The sequence below is a fragment of the Theropithecus gelada genome, chromosome 13, assembly GCF_003255815.1.
Source record: "Theropithecus gelada isolate Dixy chromosome 13, Tgel_1.0, whole genome shotgun sequence".
Taxonomy (NCBI): Eukaryota; Metazoa; Chordata; class Mammalia; order Primates; family Cercopithecidae; genus Theropithecus; species Theropithecus gelada.
Genome location: NC_037681.1, coordinates 47705960 through 47727812, shown reverse-complemented (window position 1 = coordinate 47727812; position 21853 = coordinate 47705960). Strand labels below are relative to the sequence as shown.

Here is a 21853-nt window from a genome sequence, read left to right as displayed (position 1 = left end):
AGACAGTTGGAAGCTTTTATTTTATATTTCTTATGGAATTTGTATTAGCACACTTTTCCACTGAGACTGATGAACTGTTTATCCTTTATCCTTAAGGCGTATATAGATCTGTGGTGGGAGGGGGTGTCCCATCCTGGGATTTGAACTGTGTCTCCCGCTGTATCACAGACAGGCAGGTTATTCTGGCCAAAAACTGGACCCTTGGAGAGTTCTGTGTTGCTTAGGTTTCGGGTTTGGTGGTCAGTGTTTTATCTCAGTTTACTTTGGCCCATGGTTATACAGCTAATTTTTTGGGGTTTGAAGAAAATGAAGACTCGTGACAATTTTAGTTAATTTTTCAATGTGGAAAGGTTTCTTGGCCAGGCATGGTGGCTTATGCCTGTAATCACAGCACTTTGGGAAGCCAAGGTGGGAGGATCTCTTGAGGTTAGGAACTCAAGACAAGCCTGGGCAAAATAGCAAGACCCAATCTGCACAAAAAAAAATTAAAAACTTATCTGGGCGTATTGCTGCACATTTGAAGTCTCGGCTACTTGGGAAGCTGGAAAGGGAGGATTGTTGGAGCCCGGGAGTTAGTGGCTGCAGTGAGCTATGATCACACCACCACACCTGCCTGGGTGACAGAGCGAGATCCTGACTCGGGGGAAAAAAAAAAAAATTAATTTTAAAAAGTAAAAAAGGCAAGGCATAGTGGTTTATGCCAGTAATCCCAGCATTTTGGGAGATGAAGTGGAGAGAATTGCTTGAGTCCAGGATTTCGAGTATGTAGTCACGCCATTGCACTCCAGCCTGGGCAACATGGTGCAACTTAGTCTCTACAAAAAATAACAAAAATTATTCAGGCATGGTGGTACATGCCTGTAGTACCAACTACTCAGTTGACTGAGGTGGGAGGATCACCTGAGCCTGGGAGGTCCCGGCTGCAGTGAGCTGTGATTGCACCACTGCCCTCCAGCCTGGGTTACAGAACGAGACCCTGTCTCAAAAAAAAAAAAAAAAAGTTTCAGGATGGGCACGATGGCTAACACCTATAATCCCAACATTTTGGGAGACAGGTGGAAAGATTGCTTGAGCCCAGGAATTCAATACCATCCTGGGCAACGTAGTGAGACCTCATCTCTACGAAAATTTTAAAAATTAGCCAGGCATGGTGATACATGCCTGTAGTCCTAGCTACTTGGGAGGCTGAGGCAGAAAGATTGCTTGAGCCCTGGAGGACAGGGCTGCAGTGAGCTGTGATCACACCACTGTACCACTGCAGCCTGAATGATAGAACAAGAGCCTGTCTCAAAAAAAAAAAGAAAAGTGGTCATTCATGGTGGCTCAAGTCTGTAATCCTAGCACTTTGGGAGGCCAAGGTGGGCATATCACCTGAGGTCAGGAGTCAAGACCAGCCTGGCCAACATGGTGAAACCCCATCTCTACTAAAAATACAAAAAATTAGCTGGGTGTGGTGGCGGGCACCTGTTGTCCCAGCTACTCGGGAGGCCAAGGCAGGAGAATCACTTGAACCTGGGAGGCAGAGGTTGCAGTGAGCCGAGATCACACCACTGCACTCCAGCCTGGACAACAAGAGTGAAACTCCGTCTCAAAAAAATAAAAAAAAGAAAAACTTTCTTAATGTAATAGGGTGTTCCTTGATTATCTCATAGCCTACCCACCACCCCCATCCAGGTGAAATATTGATGGCAGGGCACCAAAGAACTCTTTGGCTCATTCTTTTTTTTTAAAGACAGAGTCTCACTCCACCCAGGCTGGAGTACAGTGGCGTGATCTCAGCTCACTGCAACGTCCGCCCCACGGGTTCAGTTGATTCTCTTGCCTCAGCCTCCTGAGTAGCTGGGATTACAAGCGCCTTCCACCGTGCCTGGCTAATTTTTGTCTTTTTAGTGGAGACGGGGTTTCACCATATTGGCCAGGCTGGTCTCGAACTCCTGACCTCAGGTGATCTGCCCGCCTCAGCTGGGATTACAGGTGTGAGCCACTGTGCCCGGCCAACTCATTCTTTTTAAAAAATAAATTCATTTATTTATTTACTTGAGATAGGGTGTTGCTTTGTTGCCCTGGCTGTAGTGCAGTGATGTGATTACAGCTCACTGCAGCCTTGAACTCCTGGGCTCAAGTGATTCTCCCACTTCAACCTCCCAAGTAGCTGGGACTACAGGTGTGCACCACCATGTTTTTTTGTAGCAAAGGGGTCTCACTCTGTTGCCCAGGATGGTCTTAAATTCCTGGACTCAAGCCATCCTTCTGCCCTGTCCTCCCAAAGTGCTGGAATTACAGGCATAAGCTATCGTGCCTGGCCAGAAAATTATTTTTAAATATTTTTAGAGATGGGGTCTTATGGTTGCCTAGGCTGGAGTATGATAACACCATCATAGCTCACTGTAACCTCGAACTCCTAGGCTCAAGCAATCCTCCTGTTTCAGCCTTACATGTAGCTGGGACTACAGGTGCGCACCACCATGCCCAGCTAACTTTTAAAATTTTTTGTAGAGATGAGTTCTCCCTATGTTGCCCAGACTGGTGTTGAACTCCTGGCCTCAAGCAGTCCTTCTTCCTTGGCCTCTCAAAGTGTTGGAATTGCAGGCATAAGCCATCCTGCCTGGTCTTTTATTCTTAAATAAACTTATTCCTTGACTAATCCTTACAAAAATAGATGTTAACATTAAGTATGCCTCTTCACTTTGGTCTAAATTTTGTAGTATCTGGCAGCTCTTTTTTGTAGGATATTCTAAGGAAGTTGTGTCCCTTTCCTAGATTCATGATAAACAAATTTTTCTCTCTCTCCTTTTTTGGGGTGTGTGTATGTCTGTGTGTATGTTTCATTTCATTGGGTTTCAGAGACAGAGGTTAAATAATTGTGCATTCACTGCTTCATCCTTACAAGAAAATATATGAGCTTTAAATTAGATAATTATATATAGCATTTAGTATAGTGCTTGGCACATAGTTAGCATTTAATAAATGGAAGCTTTATGGCCAGGCACGGTGGCTCACACCTGTAATCCCAGCACTTTGGGAAGCTGAGGTGGGTGGATCACCTGAGGTCAGGAGTTTGAGACCAGCCTGGCCCACATGGTGAAACCTCATCTCTACTAAAAATACAAAAATTAGCTGGGCATGGTGGCACGTGCCTGTAATTCCAGCTACTCGGGAGGCTGAGTCAGGAGAATTGCTTGAACCCAGGAGGTGGAGGTTGCAGTTAGCTAAGATCACGCCATTACACTCCAGCCTGGGTGACAAGAGCGAAACTCTGTCAAAAAAAAAAAAAAAAGAAAAGAAAAAGAAAGCTTTGTTTACTTGTTTGTCTGCTTCACCAAAATGTAAGTTCCATGAGGGCAGGAACCTTATCTGTCTTGCTTATTGTCATATCACCAGTTTCTTTTTTTGTTTTTAATTTTTTAATTAAAAAAAATTTTTTTTTTTTTGCTAGAGAAGGGGTCTTGCTGTGTTGCCCAGGCTAGCCTCAAACTCCTAAGCTCAAGCTGCCTTCCTGCCTCAGCTTCCCAAAGTGTTGGGATTGCAGGTGTGAGCCACTGCACCTGGCTCCTTACCAGTTTCCAGAACAGTGCCTAACATATAGAAGGTGCTTAGTAAATATTGTTGAATGAGTGAATAATCAGAGAACTTGGGTATGGGTGTGAGAATGAGGGGAGAAAAGATGGGGAAAGAAAAATCTGAGCTAGTACAAATAGTTTCTGTCTTCTACTCATTTGTATGTCTCTGTATGCAGGGGCAGCCATTTTGGGGGGTGCTGATGGATACCTGCGGGGTCGGCTATGTTGCCCTGGGGGAGGCCGGCCCCGTGGGGAACATGACTGTGGTAGACTCTCCTGGACAAGATGTGCTAAATCAGCTTGATGTCAAGACCTCTTCAGAAATGACCAGTGCAGAGGCTTCCATAGAGATGTCATTACCTACCCCTTTGCCTGGATTTGAGGATTCTCCTGATCAGAGGAGGCTCCCTTCAGAGCAGGAAAGCCTCTCCAGACTGGAACAGCAAGGTATGTACCTTGTCCTCTTATCTTTTTATTCCCCATGCCGAGCTTAAGATGAAAGAGAGCAGGTTGAGCTCATAGGATCTTACAAACCTGGATACAGGGTAATCTTTTCCAAAGAGGTTTGAGTTCTGGTCCCATCTCACAGACCCATATTCTTCTCTACAGATCTTTCTTCAGAGATGTCAAAGGTTTCAAAGCCTAGGGCCTCAAAGCCTGGCCGGAAGAGAGGTGGTAGGACACGAAAAGGCCCCAAAAGGCCCCAACAGCCTAATCCTCCATCAGCCCCTCTGGTTCCTGGTCTCTTAGATCAGTCCAACCCTCTGTCCACCCCCATGCCTAAGAAACGAGGTCGAAAGTCCAAGGCAGAGCTGCTACTGCTGAAGTTGTCAAAAGACCTAGAACGGCCAGAATCTCCATCTCCAAAGAGGCCCCCTGAGGACTTTGAGACCCCTTCTGGGGAACGACCCCGCCGAAGGGCTGCCCAAGTGTAAGGATTGTGGGGCACAGCTTGGTAGAGGGGGGTTGGGTGAAGGGATCAGGGTGGGGCAGATGTTGGAGGGATGAGAAGACTGTGATGAGGTATTAGGTAAGCAGGGGTGGTGTCTGGATTCTAGGGACTTCAGCAGTCCATTAGGCTCTTACCACAGCACTATTAATGGTACATATTGCTAACTTGGTTTATCTGAGAATTACTTTCTGTACTTTATGTCCAATGCCATTTTTCACAAACTACCCAGCTCTTTATTGCTGTTTTACTGTCCAGTATATGTCAATATATATGTGCTGTTCCATTCTTTCTCTTGCCCTCTGTGTTCTTTGACTGTGGTGGAATGAAAAATGCATTGAACTCGGAGTAAGAAGACCTGGGTTCAGATTCCACATTTGTTATCTGAATCATCTCGGCCAAGTCACATAACTTAGATTTCTGGTTTTTCATCTTCCAAGGGGGAAGGGGAAATTAATAGAGTTAATTGGTTAATCATGGGGTTATTGGGAGGATCCATTGAGATAAAAATAACCATGTCTGGAAACGTGGGTTCTCAGTTATATGTGAGAATGGCTCTGACTCTGCCCTATCCCACAGGGCACTTCTGTATCTTCAGGAACTGGCTGAAGAGCTCTCAACAGCCTTGCCTGCTCCTGTGTCCTGTCCTGAGGGCCCCAAGGTGAGCAGCCCCACCAAACCGAAGAAGATCCGGCAGCCAGCAGCCTGTCCAGGTGGAGAAGAGGTGGATGGTGCTCCACGGGATGAAGACTTTTTTCTCCAGGTTGAGGCTGAAGATGTGGAAGAAAGTGAGGGCCCAAGTGAGAGCTCGTCTGAACCTGAGCCTGCAGTGCCCCGAAGCACCCCACGAGGATCTACTTCAGGGGTAACCTCAATGGACAAGAAAGTGAATGGGGACATAGTAGGATTTTAGGGGACCAGCAAGGTACTGAGAAAGGAAAGATAGCTTTGACCTGGTAACTATAATAGACAAAACAGGTTAAAGAAAAAAGGGTCAATTTCAAAAACAGTTGGCATATTAGGGAAAGCGCAGAAGAAGGGGTACGGTAAACAAGATCATTCATATATTGAGTGTCTATTCTCTGTTAGGAAACACAAATATAAATAAGACAGTGTCCTGCCTTACAAGTTCACAGTGCAATCAGCACTACCCCAGGAGTGAACAAAATGATGTAGGCATATAGAGGAAGGGCAATTAACTGCTTAGGCCTCACAGAGGAATGATAGTTGAATTGCTTCTTGAAGGATAAGTAGAAGTTTGCCAGAGGGGATGGTTTTCCCAGAAATTGGTTATGGCTGGAGCACAGGGCCTGGAGTAAAGTTGTAGGCGAGATTAAACTGGAGAAGATGAAAGGACATAGACCAATAGGAACCAACAAAGATTGTTTTTGTTTATAGGTTTTTTGTGTGTGTGTGTGTGGTAAAATGTATGTAACATAAAATTTGCCATTTTAACCATTCCGGGCGCGGTGGCTAATGTCTGTAATCCCAGCACTTTGGGAGGCCGAGGCGGGTGGATCACCCGGGGTCAGGAGTTTGAAACCAGCCTGACCAATATAGTGAAACCCTGTCTCTACTAAAAATACAAAAATTAGCCAGGCATGGTGGTGCGCACCTGTAGTCCCCGCTACTCGGGAGACTGAGAAAGGAGAATCACTTGAACCCAGGAGGCAGAGGGTTACAGTGAGCTGAGATCGACTACTGCACTCCAACCTGGGTAAGACAGCGAGACTCCATCTCAAAAAAAAAAAACACGCACAGTTCAGTTGTACAGAAACTCTGTACAACGAATGTTTTTAAGTAGAAAAATAGGCCGGGCGCGGTGGCTCAAGCCTGTAATCCCAGCACTTTGGGAGGCCGAGACTGGCAGATCACAAGGTCAGGAGATCGAGACCATCCTGGCTAATACGGTGAAACCCCGTCTCTACTAAAAATACAAAAAACTAGCCGGGCGAGGTGGCGGGCGCCTGTAGTCCCAGCTACTCGGGAGGCTGAGGCAGGAGAATGGCGTAAACCCGGGAGGCGGAGCTTGCAGTGAGCTGAGATCCGGCCACTGCACTCCAGCCTGGGCGACAGAGCGAGACTCCGTCTCAAGAAAAAAAAAAAAAAAGAAAAATTACATCAGTTAGGAAAATAGGTCAAATTATAGTTGACAAGAGGACAGTTTTGCCAGGCACGGTGGCTCATGCCTTGTAATCCCAGCACTTTGGGAGGCCAAGGCAGGCAGATCACAAGGTCAAGAGTTCAAGACCAGCTTGGCCGACGTAGTGAAACCCCGTTTCTACTAAAAATAAAAATAAATTAGCTGGGTGTGGTGATGCATGCCTGTAATCCCAGCTACTCAAGAGGCTAAGGCAGGAGAATTGCTTGAACCCAGGAGGTGGAGGTTGCAGTGAGCCGAGATTGCACCATTGCACTCCAGCCCGGGCAACAGTGTGAAACTCCTTCTCAAAAAAAAAAAAAAGAAAAAAAAACAGTTTCCATTATTCAGGTAAGAGATAGTGAGGTCCTAAATCAAGCAGTGAAGGAAGAGAAGAGCAGGGAGGGGGCAGATTCAAGAGATATGTAAAAGGCCAGGCGTGGTGGCTCACACCTGTAATCCAAGCACTTTGGGAGGCCAAGGCAGGTGGATCACTTGAGGCCAGGGGTTTGAGACCAGCTTGACCAACATAGTGAAACTCTGTCTCTACTAGAAATACAAAAATAATTAGCTGGGTGTGGTGGCATGCACCTGTAGTCCCAGCTACTTGGGAGGCTGAGGCAGGAGAATCACTTGAACCCAGGAGGCAAAGGATGCGATGAGCTGAGATCACATCATTGCCCTCCAGCCAGACTCTGTCTTTAAAAAAAAAAAAAAAAAAAAAAAAAAGATATGTAAGATAATTTAAAAAAATTTTATTAAAATTCTTTTGTTTCTGTGTTCTCTCACAGAATGGAATATGTAAGAGAATTAACAGTATTTAGGAATTGAAGGGAGGGAGGAAGTTGAATAGCAGCTTCCAGCTTAAATGGTGGCATCATGCACTGAACCTGGGAACATGGAAAGGGCGAAGGATGTGGGAGGGGCAAAGGTGGGGAGGGAAGAAGATGAATTCACTTTTTTTTTTTTTTTTTTTGAAACAGAGTCTTGCTCTGTTACCCAGGCTGGAGTGCAGTGGAGCGATCTCAGCTCACTGCAACCTCCGCCTCCTGGGTTCAAGCGATTCTCCTGCCTCAGCTTCCCAAGTAGCTGGGATTACAGGCACGCGCCACCACGCTCAGCTAACTTGTATTTTTAGTAGAGATGGGGTTTTGCCATGTTGGCCAGGCTGGTCTTGAATTCTTGACCTCAGGTGATCTGCCCGCCTTGGCCTCCCAAAGTGCTGGGATTACAGGTGCGAGCCACCACACCTGGCAGAATTCACTTTCTGACATGTTGAGTTTGAGATGCCCATGGGCCATGGGCCATTCTGCTGGAGATGTCTGATCACCAGTTGCATATATGAGACCAGTGCCTTACTTGCCTCATGTGCAACATTTAAGGGACAACAGAAACCCTCAGTAATAGAGATAAATGCTATTTTGATGCAACATTTTAAAAAATCAAATCAATGCAACAAATCATGGGTATTTTGTTCCATGATGAACAAAATATCAAAATTTTAAATAAAGACAGGAACTTTACTGATTTTTTTTTAACTGATTATTTTTTTTCCATTTGCCTCATGCTCTAATATGACTTGCCACAACACTGTCTAGAACTTGTAGAGAAGTTGAGACCGAGTCAGGTTTACATTACGGAGATGTAAACTTGATAATCAGGCATAAAGATGGTAGTCAAACTGGGTTCAGTGGTATGCATTTGTACTTTGAGCTACTCAGGAGGCTGAGGCAGGAGGAGTTTTTGAGCCCAGGAGTTGATGTCTGGCATGGGCAACATAGCAAGACCCTGTCTCTAAATTTTTAAAAAGGCCAGGTGTGGTGGCTCACACCTGTAATCCCAGCACTTTGGGAGGCTGAGGGGGAAGGATCGCTTGAGCCCAGGAGTTCAAAATCAGTCTGGGCCATGGAGAAACCTTGTCTCTACAAAATAATACAAAAATATTAGCTAGGTGTGGTGCGCTGTGCCTGTAGTCCCAGCTACTCAGGAGGCAGAGGTGAGAGGATTGCTTGAGCCCAGGAGGCGGAGGCTGGGGCTGCAGTGAGCCAAGATCGCGCCACTGCACTCCAGCCTGGGCGACAGAGTGAGACCCTGTCTCAAAAACAAAAACAAAAAAAACAACCAAATAAACAAAAAGATAGTAGGCAAAGCTTTGGGACATGAGATGAGATTACTAGGAGTGTGTCAGTGTCTGTCTGTGTAGAGGGGCGAGAAGACGACAGGAACTCTGGGGAATCCATCATTGAGGAGACCTGTCAAGAAGGGAGAGCATGTGAAGGAATATTAGAGAGGGGAGAGGAGTAAGGGAGACTGTTCCATAGGGTGGGAGTTTCAAGAGGCATAAGGGAAGTCCTCTAAATCAAATGCCATGGAGATGTTGAGGAAGCTGAACAGAAAATAGGTAACGGATTTTGCATTTTCGATGGAGGAGTGGTGCAGAAGGTAAAGAAGTCATTATAATGGTTGAAACACAAATCTTTTAAGATGCTGATAGGGCAGTGATTGGAAGGGGAGGTATTGCCAAAGAAGATAAAAACTGGAAAAGAACACTCTCTGGGACTTTGTCCAACCTGTAGAATTCGCTTCCTTATATTTTCTTCAATTTGATCCTCAGAAGCAGAAGCCACACTGCCGGGGAATGGCTCCCAATGGCTTACCAAATCACATCATGGCTCCTGTTTGGAAGTGCCTCCATCTCACCAAGGACTTGTGAGACTTGGGAACTGGGGGCTGGGGATAATGAAGGGGTGGTAGAGGAGTGCAAGGATGGTATTGAAGTGGGGCTGTGGGAGAGACAAGCAGTCATGGGGGATACTGTGATGACACTCATTACTAGAAAGCACTGCTCTAGAGGCAAGAGCTCTAGAACGCTTTAACTGAAGTGAAATAAAATGAAAGGCTCTGTTTCTCAGCTGCACTAGCCACATTTTAGGTGCCCAGTAGCTAATTGGAGCTAGCAGCTGGCATATTGGGCAGCACAGATAATAGATCATTTCCATCCCCACAGAAAGTTTTATTGGACTGTGCTGCTCTAGAATCCCTCTCCTCCTCCATTAATGCTGCTGCTTTTTCTCCAGCCGAGAGCAGAAACATTCATACTGGGAGTTTGCTGAATGGATTCCTTTAGCCTGGAAGTGGCACTTGTTATCTGAGCTGTAAGTTGAAGCAGCATCTCTGAAGCTTAGGAAGGGTGACACCACTGGAGACAAAAGGGTGACAGAGGCTCTATAATGGGAACCCTGGGATGGGTGAAACCCTTCCAAATTTAAACTGTTCCCTTTGCCTTCCCCCAGTGAGGCCGCTCCCTACCTGCCCCAGGAGGAGAAGTCTCCATTGTTTTCTGTACAACGTGAAGGGCTACCTGAAGATGGCACCCTCTACCGAATAAACAGGTGAAGATTGCACATCCGCCCTTTTTTCTGATTCTGGAGCCAGAAACAAGAAAAATGAATGTTGAAAGAGATGACAGATAAGTCCTGTCCTTCCCTTGATGCTGGTCGAGTTGGTCCCAAGAATAAGAGTGCTGGCTAGAGCTGGTCAGTCCTCTCTGATTTGTAGTGTTCATTACTGCTGGCAGGCTGAGGGAAGCTAGAGAGATTTAGGGGCCAAAGCAGTTCACAAGGTTACATGTACTCAGATAGACCTGGACAGACTAGCCTTAGGGAAAATACTATAGTATTCCAGAATGAACAGCCCTGAAGATGAGCTGGAGCTAGACAGACTTTGGAGGCTGGGCATGGTGGCTCACACCTGTAATCCCAGCACTTTGGGAGGCCAAAAAGGGAGGATTACTTGAGCCCACGAGTTCGAGACCAGCCTAGGCAACATAGCAAGACCCCTATCTCTACAAAAAATTTTAAAGTTAGTGGGGTATGGTGGCATGTGCTACTCCAGAGGCTGAGGTGGGATAACCACTTGAGCCTGGGAGGTCAAGGCTGCAGATCATGCCACTGCACTCCATCCTGGGTGACAGACCCCATCTCAAATAATATAAGACAGACTTTGGGAAGGAAAGGATGAAGATACAAATGGTAGCCAAGGACTCTTCTCACTTGTAAACTGTTTTTAATATTCAGGCTCTTGCTTGAGCCAGTTCATACTGGCTCTGGGTGGAGCTCCCATACAGTCCTCATTACCTTTCATTAATTCCTTTCTTCATCCCATCTTTGATTTTTCTCTAGATTTAGCTCGATCACAGCACATCCAGAGCGCTGGGATGTGTCCTTCTTCACGGGGGGACCGCTCTGGGCTCTGGACTGGTGCCCAGTGCCAGAGGGGGCAGGAGCCTCGCAATATGTGGCTCTTTTCTCCAGCCCTGACATGAATGAGACACACCCACTGAGCCAGCTTCATTCGGGTCCTGGGCTGCTCCAGCTCTGGGGCCTTGGGACCTTGCAGCAAGAAAGCTGGTGAGGTGGGGTTGGACACTGCCATGGGAGGGTGGTTGAGGACAGCAGGATGGGGTCTGGACAGGATAGGGGGAAGGAATTGGATTGGGCTGAGACAAGGGGAGCTTACCTCTGGCAGCCCTACGTCCCTTCTTCCTACCCACCATCCCCACATGCTCTCTCTCTCCAGTCCTGGCAACAGGGCCCACTTTGTCTATGGGATTGCTTGTGACAACGGCTGCATCTGGGACCTCAAGTTCTGCCCTAGTGGAGCATGGGAACTTCCAGGCACCCCTCGGAAGGTACTTCGCAGTCGACTGTGGGATGGCCCTAGGACTCAAAGCCAGGACAAAGAGGCCCTGGGAATTCTTAGAGTTTAAGGAAGGAAAGTTGGAGTGTGGTGGATGGAGTTTTTCCAGCAACTCCATACAGTATTTTCAGGGACTAGAACCTCAAAGGTTTTCTGTGAGTCAGTTGAAGGCAGCAAGCCTCAGCACATCTTTTACCCTTTAGGCTCCTCTCCTGCCCCGGTTGGGTCTCTTGGCTCTGGCCTGCTCAGACGGGAAAGTACTGCTGTTCAGTCTACCCCATCCAGAGGCCCTGCTGGCTCAGCAACCCCCAGGTGAGTAGCACAGCAAGGAGAATGGGGCTGCTGTCGTGGTGGCCAGAGCATAGCAGGACCTATCTCCCTGGAAGCTCCCCTGGGCCAGTCTCTCTAGCACAAAGCCTTACTCAGCCACACACATACCCTGCGTTGTGACTCTGGTTTGTTCTCGAGCCCTCTCTCTTTTGCAGTCTTGCAGCTGTACTCTCTCTTTATCTCTCCTTCCCTCTTCTGTGCTCTCAGGACTTTCCCCCTGTTGCTGCTATAGGTAACTGGCTGTGTAAAGAGCTGCTGAGGGCTTGGGCTGATGGATAGGGCCCATCTCCCCTGCCATACTCTTGTTCCCCTAATCCTGTTCTTAGCCTCTCCTGCCCTCACCACCACACAAACACAATCGCTTGTTCTGAAGAGAGGGATAGAATAGAGAGCTGAAGATGAGCAAGAGGAAGAAGGAGTCAGGAAAAGGCAGCTCCTATATGTTGAATTTATTTTTCATTAGTACTGAGTATTTAAAGAAGAGGGCACAAAGGTTGGAGCCCTGAGAAGTCCCATATGTGGTGGTCTTGCGGAGTGGGTTGAGGAGGTAATAGGAGGTCAGAAAATAAAGATAGTAAATACAGACAGTTCTTTCAAGAAGTTTCGCTGTGGGACTGGGCATGGTGGCCCATGCCTTAATTCCAGTACTTTGCAAGGCCTAGGTGGTAGGATTGCTTGAGCCTAGGAGTTTGAGACCAGCTGGGGCAATATAATGAGATGTCGTCTCTACAAAAAAAATTTTAAAAAGTAGCCGAGCATAGTGATGCGTGCCTGTAGTCCCAGCTACTTGGGAGGCCTAGGTGGGAGGATCACTTATGCCCAGGAGGTTGAGGCTGCAGTGAACTGAGATTGTGCCACTGCACTGTAGCCTGGGTGGCTTAGTGAGACCCTGTCTCAAAAAAAAAAAAAAAAAAAAAAAATTGGCTGTGAAGGGGAGCCAGTAATTGAGGGTGGTGGATTGCGTGAGTGTGGTCAGTAAAGAAAGGTTTTGTCCCTTTATTTGGACAGGAGACAGTAGGGCATGTTCACATGGCAACATGGGAGTGACAGACTAGGGAGGGAACAAGTGGATGACACAGGAGGAAGGAGGATAACAGAATGAGCAGTGTTCTGGAAAAGGTGCTAGAGAATGAGGAGAGAGTGGAGTGAAGGGATTGCTCTTCTGATAGGAGGAAGGATACTATCAGGTGTAACAGAAGGAAAGAAGATGGGAGCAGATAGAGGTAGGTTCATAAATTTGGTGATGGAAAGATAAGGACTTTCTCAACAAAGGATAAGGGAACGTCACTATTTAAAGGATTGGTTGCTGGTTTAAGAGCAAGGCCTGTGTCCGCAGAGGAGGTCTACAGGAAAAAAAAAAGCGAGGCCTGGCTAGGCATGGTGGCTCACACTTATAATCCCAGCACTTTGGGAGGCTGAGGCAGGAGGATTGCTTGAGCCTAGGAGTTGGAGGCTGCAGTGAGCCATGATCATGCCACTGCACTCGGGCCTGGGTGACAGAGTAAGACCCGCTGAGTCCTCGGGATCCATAGAGTTAGTTACTGCTCTTTTTCCCTCACAGATGCGGTGAAGCCTGCCATATATAAGGTGAGTGAGGAACCTGCTACCTTAGCTGAGGCTCCATCTTCTTAGAGCCTCACCTTGCTGATTCCACAGTGAGTCTCCTTACACTTCTGAAAAATACCCTCATCCTGCTGGGTTAAACATTGATGTGAGCTTTCATTCCAGTGTAGGTGTCCCTAACCCTGGTCCCATCTCTTCTTTCCCTGCAGGTACAATGTGTGGCAACTCTGCAGGTAGGGTCTATGCAAGCTACAGACCCCTCTGAGTGTGGTCAGTGCCTTAGCCTGGCCTGGATGCCTACCAGGCCCCACCAACACCTAGCTGCTGGATATTATAATGGTAAAAATACCAAAATAAAACATAAGGAACTATTGCTCTTTGCATTTTTATATATATGCTTGTTTTTTGGTGGTTTCTTTGGTGGTTCAGTACTGGATATATAGTTAGAAATATTCAGGCAATGTGAAAAAACTAGAAAGAAATAAGTCACTAGACTGTTTCTACTCAGAAAAAGATTTAAGAGTAGATAGATGCTGGGCCAGGCATGGTGGCTCATGCTTATAATCCCAGCACATTGAGGGGCTGAAGCAGGCAGATCACTTCAGGTCAGGAGTTCGAGACCAGCCTGGTCAACATAGTGAAACCCTGTCTCTACCAAAAAATACAAAAAATTAGCTCAGTGTCGGGGCACACGCCTGTAATCCCAGCTACTTGGGAGGCTGAGGCATGAGAACCCGGGAGGCAGAGGTTTCAGTGAGCCAAGATCACACCCCTGCACTCCAGCCTAGGCAACAGAGTGAGATCCTGTCTGGGGGAAAAAAAAAAAGTAGATGCCTGTCAGATGTGGTGGCTCATGCCTATAATCCCAGTACTTTGGGTGGCTGAAGTGGGAGGGAATCACTTGAGGCTGGGACTTCAAGACCAGCTGGGCAACATAGTGAGACCTCATCATTAAAAATAACATTTTTAGGCTGGGCGTGGTGGCTCACGCCTGTAATCCCAGCACTTTGGGAGGCCAAGGCGGGCGGATTATGAGGCCAGGAGATCGAGACCATCCTGGCTAACACAGTGAAACCCTGCCTCTACTAAAAATACAAAAAATTAGCTGGGCACGGTGGCAGGCGCCTGTAGTCCCAGCTACCCGGGAAGCTAGGGCAGGAGAATGGCATGAACCCAGGAAGTGGAGTCTGCAGTGAGCTGAGATCTCTGAGAACGGAGCGAGACTCTGTCTTAAAAAATATATATATATACTAAAAATAATAACATTTTTTAAAAATTAAAAAGTGAGGAGGAACATCCTTTCACGCAGTTCTTTTTTTTTTTTTTTTTTTGAGACGGAGTCTCGCTCTGTCACCCAGGCTGGAGTACAGTGGCCGGATCTCAGCTCACTGCAAGCTCCGTCCCCCAGGTTTATGCCATTCTCCTGCCTCAGCCTCCCGAGTAGCTGGGACTACAGGCGCCCGCCACCTCGCCCGGCTAGTTTTTTGTATTTTTAGTAGAGACGGGGTTTCACCGTGTTAGCCAGGGTGGTCTCGATCTCCTGACCTCGTGATCCGCCCGTCTCGGCCTCCCAAAGTGCTGGGATTACAGGCTTGAGCCACCGCGCCCGGCCTTCACGTAGTTCTTTATGTATATATACAAATAAAAAGATCAGAGGAAAGAAAGAGTTTTATAAAAATGGGATCAGCCAGGCATGGTGGCTCACACCTGTAATCCCAGCACTTTGGGAGGCTGAGGCAGGAGAATTGCAGCCCAGGAGTTGGAGACTGGGCAACATGGTGAAACCCTGTCTCTAACTAACTAGCTAACTAACTAAATGAATAAAAATGGGATCATACTGTGTAAGGTATTCTAAAATAAAATGTATTAAATTTAATTATATCTTAATTTTATAGAAGAAAAAGATAGTAAAGTCAGACTGAAATATTGGCTAAGCTCCTGCTGAATGTTTCTTCACTATAAGCGACACTTATATATATTTATAATAAATATTACTTTATAATAACTCCAACATTAAGTAGTTGGAGTTACTACGTTTTGTTTTGTTTTGTTTTGTTTTATTTTGAGATAGGGTCTCATTGTGTCACCCAGGCTGGAGTGCAGTGGCAAGATCTTGGCTCACTGCATCCTGGACTTCTTGGGCTCAAGCAATCCTCTAACCTCAGCCTCTGGAGTAGTTGGAACTACAGGTACAAGTTACAATGCCCAGCTAATTTTTTGTGTTTTTTGTAGAGATGGGGTTTTGCCATGTTGCCCAGGCTGGTCTTGACCTCCTGAGCTCAAAGTGATCACCTCCCTCAGCCAGCTGCTGGGATTACAAATGTGAGCTACTGTGCCTGGCCTAGATTGTTATTTTTAAATGACAGTGTTATTGGCCAGGTGCGGTGGCTCATGTCTGTAATCCCAGCATTTTGGGAGGCCGAGGCGGGCAGATCACGAGGTCAAGACATCGAGACCATCCTAGCCAACATGGTGAAACCCTGTCTCTACTAAAAAATAGAAAAATAGCTGGGCAGGATGGCACGTGCCTGTAGTCCCAGCTACTCGGGAGGCTTGAACCTGGAAGGTGAATGTTGCAGTGAGCCAAGATCGTGCCACTGCACTCCAGCCTGGCGACAGAGTGAGACTCCATTTCAAAAACAAAATGACAGTGTTATTTTTAGGAAAGTAGACTTTCTGCTAGGAAGGAAAGGAAATTAACACTCTTACATGTCTTTTTATTGTCCCTCTCTCCATGTTCTTTTTCTTTTGGTGGTATTATTCTTACGTTGTCAGGGTACATGATTCTTCATGCTGTTCTGCTTTCTTAATTCCTAAACTTGATTGAGTGCCTCTACCAGTCCATTTATCTTAGTCTCCCCCCCAATTGCTGAATTATTTATATTGCATGGCTATAATTCATCATCATCAAATTTTTTTCAAGAAAGGTTCATAGGTACTGCATTCATTCCCTCAGCGGCTCAGCCTTCTGAGTAGCTGAGACTACAGGCATGCACCACCACACCCGGCTATTTTATTTTTTTTTGAGACAGGGTCTCTGGGGTCCAGGCTGGAGTGCAGTGGCACGATCTCAGCTCACTGCAACCTCCACCTCCCGAGTTCAAGAGATTCTCCCACCTCAGCTTCTTGAGTAGCTGGGATTACAGGCGCATGCCACCAAAGGCCAGCTAATTATATTTTTAGTAGAGATGGGGTTTCACCATATTGTTCAGGCTGGTCTCAAACTCCTGACCTCAGGTGGTATGGCCACCCTGGCCTCCTAAAGTGCTGAGATTACAGGCGTGAGCCATCGTACCTGGCCTTATTTTATTTTTTAGAGACGGGGTCTCAGTATATTGCCCAGGCTGGTCTCAAACTCTTGGGTGCAAGTGTTCTTCCTGCCTTTACTACCAAAGTGCTAGGATTATAGACATGAGCCACTGCACCTAGCAACATTGTGTTGCTTTTGACTTTTTGCCTGTTCTCTTTGTCTTGGGGCAGTTAGCGAACATTTTCTTTTTCTTTTTTTTTTTGAGATGGAGTCTTGCTCTGTCTCCCAGGCTGGAGTGCAGTGGCGTGATCTCGGCTCACTGCAACCTCTGCTTCCTGGGTTCAAGTGATTCTCATGTCTCACCCTGCCAAGCAGCTGGGATTACAAGCACGCACCACTACACTGGCTAATTTTTTTTGTATTTTTAGTAGTGATGGGGGTTTTACCATGTTGGCCAGGTTGGTCTTGAACTCCTGACGTCAAGTGATCCACCCACATTGGCCTCCCAAAGTGTTGAGATTACAGGCGTGAGCCACTGCGCCTGGCTTCCTAGAGTTTTTATGCTTTTTTTTTTTTTTTTTTTTTGAGACGGAGTCTTATTCTCGTCACCCAGGCTGGAGTGCAGTGGTACAATTTCATCTCACTGCAACCTCTGCCTCCCGGTTCAAGCAATTCTCCTGCCTCAGCCTCCCGAGTAGCTGGGATTACAGGCACCCACCACCACATCTGGCCAATTTTTTGTATTTTTAGTACAGACAGGGTTTCACCGTGTTGACCAGGCTGGTCTCGAACTCCTGACCTCAGGTGATCATCACCTGCACTGGCCTCCCAAAGTGTTAAGATTATAGGCGTGAGCCACTGTGTGCCCAGCCTATGCTTTTTAAAAGTTTCTTGACTTTCATTTATAGGGAGAGTAGAGAGAGGTGCATTCTACCCTGTGTACTAGGTGTGTTCACCCTATCATTTTTCAACTGTAGATTCCAGACAAAGCTATTACTTTTTTGTTGAAGAGAATTGGGGTTAAAATATCATGTTGAGTCTTTAAGCCCTGGAGGGAATGCTGGATAGCTAATCAGGATCCCCATATCCTTTCATAGTGGTTTGGATCTGAGGGTAGAAGACAAAGGTCCTAGGTGCTCAGAGAAAGAAATTAGAGCAAGGAAGAGAGAACTTGCTTTTAATGCTTACACATTCTGTCCCTATTTCAGGCATGGTGGTTTTCTGGAACCTTCCCACTAACTCACCCCTGCAGCGGATACGGCTCTCTGATGGCTCCTTAAAGCTCTACCCCTTCCAGTGTTTCCTAGCCCATGACCAGGCTGTACGTACCCTTCAATGGTGCAAAGCTAACAGGTATGGAATAGGAGATGTGTGGAGGGGGAAGGTGAAGACTGGGACTGGCTGACTCTTCCACATTTGTTCGGATTTGACCTTCTCCCATCTTTTTACAGCCATTTCCTTGTCTCTGCGGGGAGTGACCGGAAAATCAAATTCTGGGACCTTCGACGACCTTACGAACCCATAAACTCTATCAAGCGCTTCTTGAGTACAGAACTGGCCTGGCTGCTCCCCTACAACGGTGTCACCGTGGCTCAGGACAACTGCTATGCCTCGTACGGCAAGATGGAGATAGGGACATCTAGGGACAGGTCCTAAGGGTTGGAGTGCAAAGCATGCCAGATTGTTGTGGGGCGAGGAGGGTAGAGAGTTGGTTCACTGAGGTGGTTTAAATTCTGGAAGAGGTTAAGGAGAAGAAATGAATCTAAAGAAAAGGAAGGTTTAAATTTATTTCTCTTTTAACAGTTATGGACTCTGTGGGATTCATTATATTGACGCTGGTTATCTTGGTTTCAAGGCCTACTTCACTGCTCCTAGAAAAGGCACTGTTTGGGTGAGTCCCCCCTTTCTTTTGCAGTCTTCATTACACAGGAAAATGGCTCATTTATGCACTATTAGTGTCAGAAAGAGGCAGTAGTTTTGGGTAGGAGAAGATAGCTATGTGTTAACTCTATCATCAGGGCTGTCAGTTATGATAAACTCATTTTTGTTTGTGTGTGTCTCAGACTGTGCAGTTGTTACCAGTTCATAGCTCTGAATGAATATATGAATGAATGAATGAATGAAATCTGTCTCTTTCTATTAGAGTCTTTCAGGATCCGACTGGCTTGGGACGATAGCTGCAGGAGATATATCCGGGGAGCTCATTGCTGCTATATTGCCAGATATGGCACTGAATCCAATAAATGTCAAGCGACCTGTAGAGCGAAGATTTGTACGTATATGAACATCTAACAGCAGCTGTTGGGTCCTAACCCACATGCCCTCCCAAATTCTGGTAGAGTACAAATTAGTGCTAGGTCTCCCGGCCCTGATATTATCCCAGAAAGTCTTAGCACAGACTTGTGTATAATCTTCCCTATCCTACTGCATCTGAGCATATATTTAAAGATACTACTTTCTTCCATCTTTAAGCCTTTCCTGCCCAAACCACTTTCCTCTGCTTTTATTCTGTCTTTAATATTATAGAACCTAATTTCATGGTCTCCTTTCCAGCCTATATATAAAGCAGATCTGATACCGTATCAGGACAGTCCTGAAGGTCCAGACCATTCTTCTGCTTCATCTGGGGTCCCCAACCCTCCCAAGGCTCGAACTTATACTGAAACTGTCAACCATCACTACTTGCTCTTTCAAGACACAGATTTGGTAAGCTGAGGCCAGGAGAATGGGTGTGGTGTTAGAAAAGGTAGAAAACTTTAGTCTTTGTATAGTACGTAATCCTGAGTTCAGCACAGAGATATAAAACTAAGGAGCCTCGGCCAGGCATGGTGGCTCATGCCTGTAATCCCAGCACTTTGGGGGGCCAGGGCGGGCAGATCACGAGGTCAAGAGATTGAGACCATCCTGGCCAACATGGTGAAACCCCTGTCTCTACTAAAAATACAAAAATTAGCTGGGTGTGGTGGTGCATGTCTGTAGTCCCAGCTGTTCAGGAGGCTGAGGCAGGTTAATCACTTGAACCCAGGAGGTGGAGGTTGCAGTGAGCTGAGATCGCACCACTGCACTCCAGCCTGGCAACACAGCAAGACTCCGTCTCAAAAAAAAAAAAAAAAAAAAGGGCCAGGCGTGGTGGCTCATGCCTGTAATCCTAGCACTTTGGGAGGCTGAGATGGGCAGTTCAAGACCAGCCTGACCAACATGGCGAAACCATGTCTCTACTAAAAATACAAAAAATTAGCCTGGCATGGTGGCGGGCACCTGTAATCCCAGCTACTCAGGAGGCTGAGGCAGGAGAATCGCTTGAACCCGGGAAGCGGAGATTGTAGTGAGCTGCCGAGATCACGCCACTGTACTGCAGCCTGGGCGACAGAGCAAGACTCTGTCTCAAAAAAAATAAGTAAATAAAAATAAAAAAAGGAGCCTCTCACTTTCTCCCTCCTCTTCCATTTCCCTTCCCCAGGGTTCATTCCATGATCTGCTCCGTAGAGAACCAATGCTGCGCATGCAGGAGGGAGAGGGGCATTCTCAACTCTGCCTGGACAGGCTGCAGCTGGAGGCTATTCATAAGGTAGTCTTTCATCCTCTCCACCCTCCACTCTTTTCCCCCAGTTCTGGGCCTGGGGCTGATGAAATGGGAGATGAAAAGGTTACACAGATGACAGCCTCCTCCTCCTCCAGAGCATGACAGATGTACCTCATTCACTGGCTTCTCATTCTTACCTGTCTCACCCCTCATGGTCCTGTCCTTTCAGATTGTGGCTCATTTTTTTTGTTCATATAGCTAGAGTCACCCTAAAGCACCACCCATAAGGATCTCTCTCTTTCTGTTCTCTTCACAGGTACGTTTCAGCCCAAACCTGGACTCCTATGGATGGCTGGTATCTGGGGGGCAGTCAGGGCTGGTTCGAATCCATTTTGTCCGTGGACTCGCCTCCCCACTGGGCCACCGTATGCAGCTTGAAAGCCGAGCCCACTTCAATGCTATGTTCCAACCATCCTCCCCCACTAGACGGCCTGGCTTCTCTCCAACCAGCCATCGCCTTCTGCCCACTCCCTAGCCTTGGCCCACACCTGATCCTTGGAGTGAAGTCGGTCAAGAACAAATGGCCCCTATGCACAGAGCCATAGGAACTGGGGGCCTTCCCTGGACAGTGATCATGCCAGGCCTGGACCTTTAGGCCTGCCTCCCCAGGACTCCTTAGATCCCACTCTTTCTACAGACTTCTGTGATCACAGCCCCCTGCGGGCAGGGGGGCTCTCCCTCCACCAACTCTCAAGGCTCCTCAGCCTAAGACTATGGCTCATGAGAAACACTCAGGCCTGACCTAGGCTTGGGAGTCAAACTGCTCATATTGAGCATATTGTTAAGTGGGTAAAGCCAAGTAAAGGTACTGGGTGTTTTTGTGACCACTTGTGAATGGGTGTATGGAGAATTGAAAAGGGTGTATGCATGAAGGCTCCTGTCTGACTATTCCAGGATCCAATATTACTGCCTTCTGAAACTTCCTCTTTAGGGTAACCATCATGTATGCCCACAAGGGTGATAGTAATTTGTGAGACTGAAGTTGCTTAGAGTACTTCTTTGACCGAGGAACACCACAGACACCCTACTGATAGAACAGTGGCTCAGATCTTACTTGCTCCTGCTTACAAAGTATTCCCAATCACTGGTCATCTGACCCTACTTGAACACTCCTGAACAGTCATGTTTTTTAAAATCTTCCTTTATATCAAGTCAGAGTATACTTCTATAAATTTCACTCATGGGTGTAAGGAAATCCAGTCATCTTCCCTGTGATTGCCCTGTTAAGTATTTAACCATACCTATCATGTGTTTCCCAAATCTTCTCTAGATTAAATATCTTCAGTTACTTCAACCATTCTTTTACACGTCATGATTTTTGATCCTTCATTATACTGTCACATTGTTGACTTACTAGAATGTTTACCTACTTCAGTTCTGTGTGTAGGAGGTGTTCAGAACCCAAGTACAGTAATGTTATATCTCATCTTGTTAGAGGCTTCTTGTGGGATGCTGCAGACTCACAGTGACTATGATACTGCCTCCTAAGCAAGGACACACCCCAGTGATGAGAAATAGGCAAACCATGGTCTTGACATGCCTAGGAGTGTAGGCTGGGGTTTGGAGGGAAATAGTTGGATGACCTCAGGAAATAGAAAAAAACCAGGCAGCTGCTTTTTGGAGAGAGTGGAGATGAGATCAGTGCCTACCTGGAACAAAACACTCTGGCATTCTAGACTGGCCAAATAAGTAGTGTAGGGACTTCCTCTATCAGAAAACCTCCTTTAAGAAGGGATCAAGTTAAGTCCCGGTCAGGTGTGGTGGCTCATGCCTGTAATCC

At 46.7% G+C, this 21853-nt stretch overlaps 1 protein-coding gene across 4 annotated transcripts in view; it reads left to right on the top strand.

Annotated features, from left to right (window-relative positions):
* The window catches only part of GTF3C2 (general transcription factor IIIC subunit 2), a 30225-nt gene extending 8853 nt beyond the window's left edge, over window positions 1–21372 (top strand). For 3 of the 4 annotated variants that reach the window (XM_025405701.1, XM_025405702.1, XM_025405700.1), the window contains 18 exons: window positions 3737–4007; window positions 4170–4491; window positions 5089–5374; window positions 9264–9358; window positions 9727–9804; window positions 9943–10041; window positions 10831–11058; window positions 11228–11339; window positions 11551–11659; window positions 13239–13264; window positions 13450–13579; window positions 17699–17843; window positions 17942–18103; window positions 18294–18381; window positions 18634–18762; window positions 19044–19196; window positions 19951–20058; window positions 20330–21372. In XM_025405701.1, coding sequence (XP_025261486.1) covers window positions 3761–4007; window positions 4170–4491; window positions 5089–5374; window positions 9264–9358; window positions 9727–9804; window positions 9943–10041; window positions 10831–11058; window positions 11228–11339; window positions 11551–11659; window positions 13239–13264; window positions 13450–13579; window positions 17699–17843; window positions 17942–18103; window positions 18294–18381; window positions 18634–18762; window positions 19044–19196; window positions 19951–20058; window positions 20330–20548 — 2736 coding nt within the window. In that variant the 5' untranslated portion in view covers window positions 3737–3760 and the 3' untranslated portion in view covers window positions 20549–21372. Of the gene's footprint in view, window positions 1–3383; window positions 4008–4169; window positions 4492–5088; window positions 5375–9263; window positions 9359–9726; window positions 9805–9942; window positions 10042–10830; window positions 11059–11227; window positions 11340–11550; window positions 11660–13238; window positions 13265–13449; window positions 13580–17698; window positions 17844–17941; window positions 18104–18293; window positions 18382–18633; window positions 18763–19043; window positions 19197–19950; window positions 20059–20329 lie in introns of those variants that run through there. The other variant, XM_025405699.1, reaches the window with a different exon arrangement.
* Window positions 21373–21853: the final 481 nt, after the last annotated feature.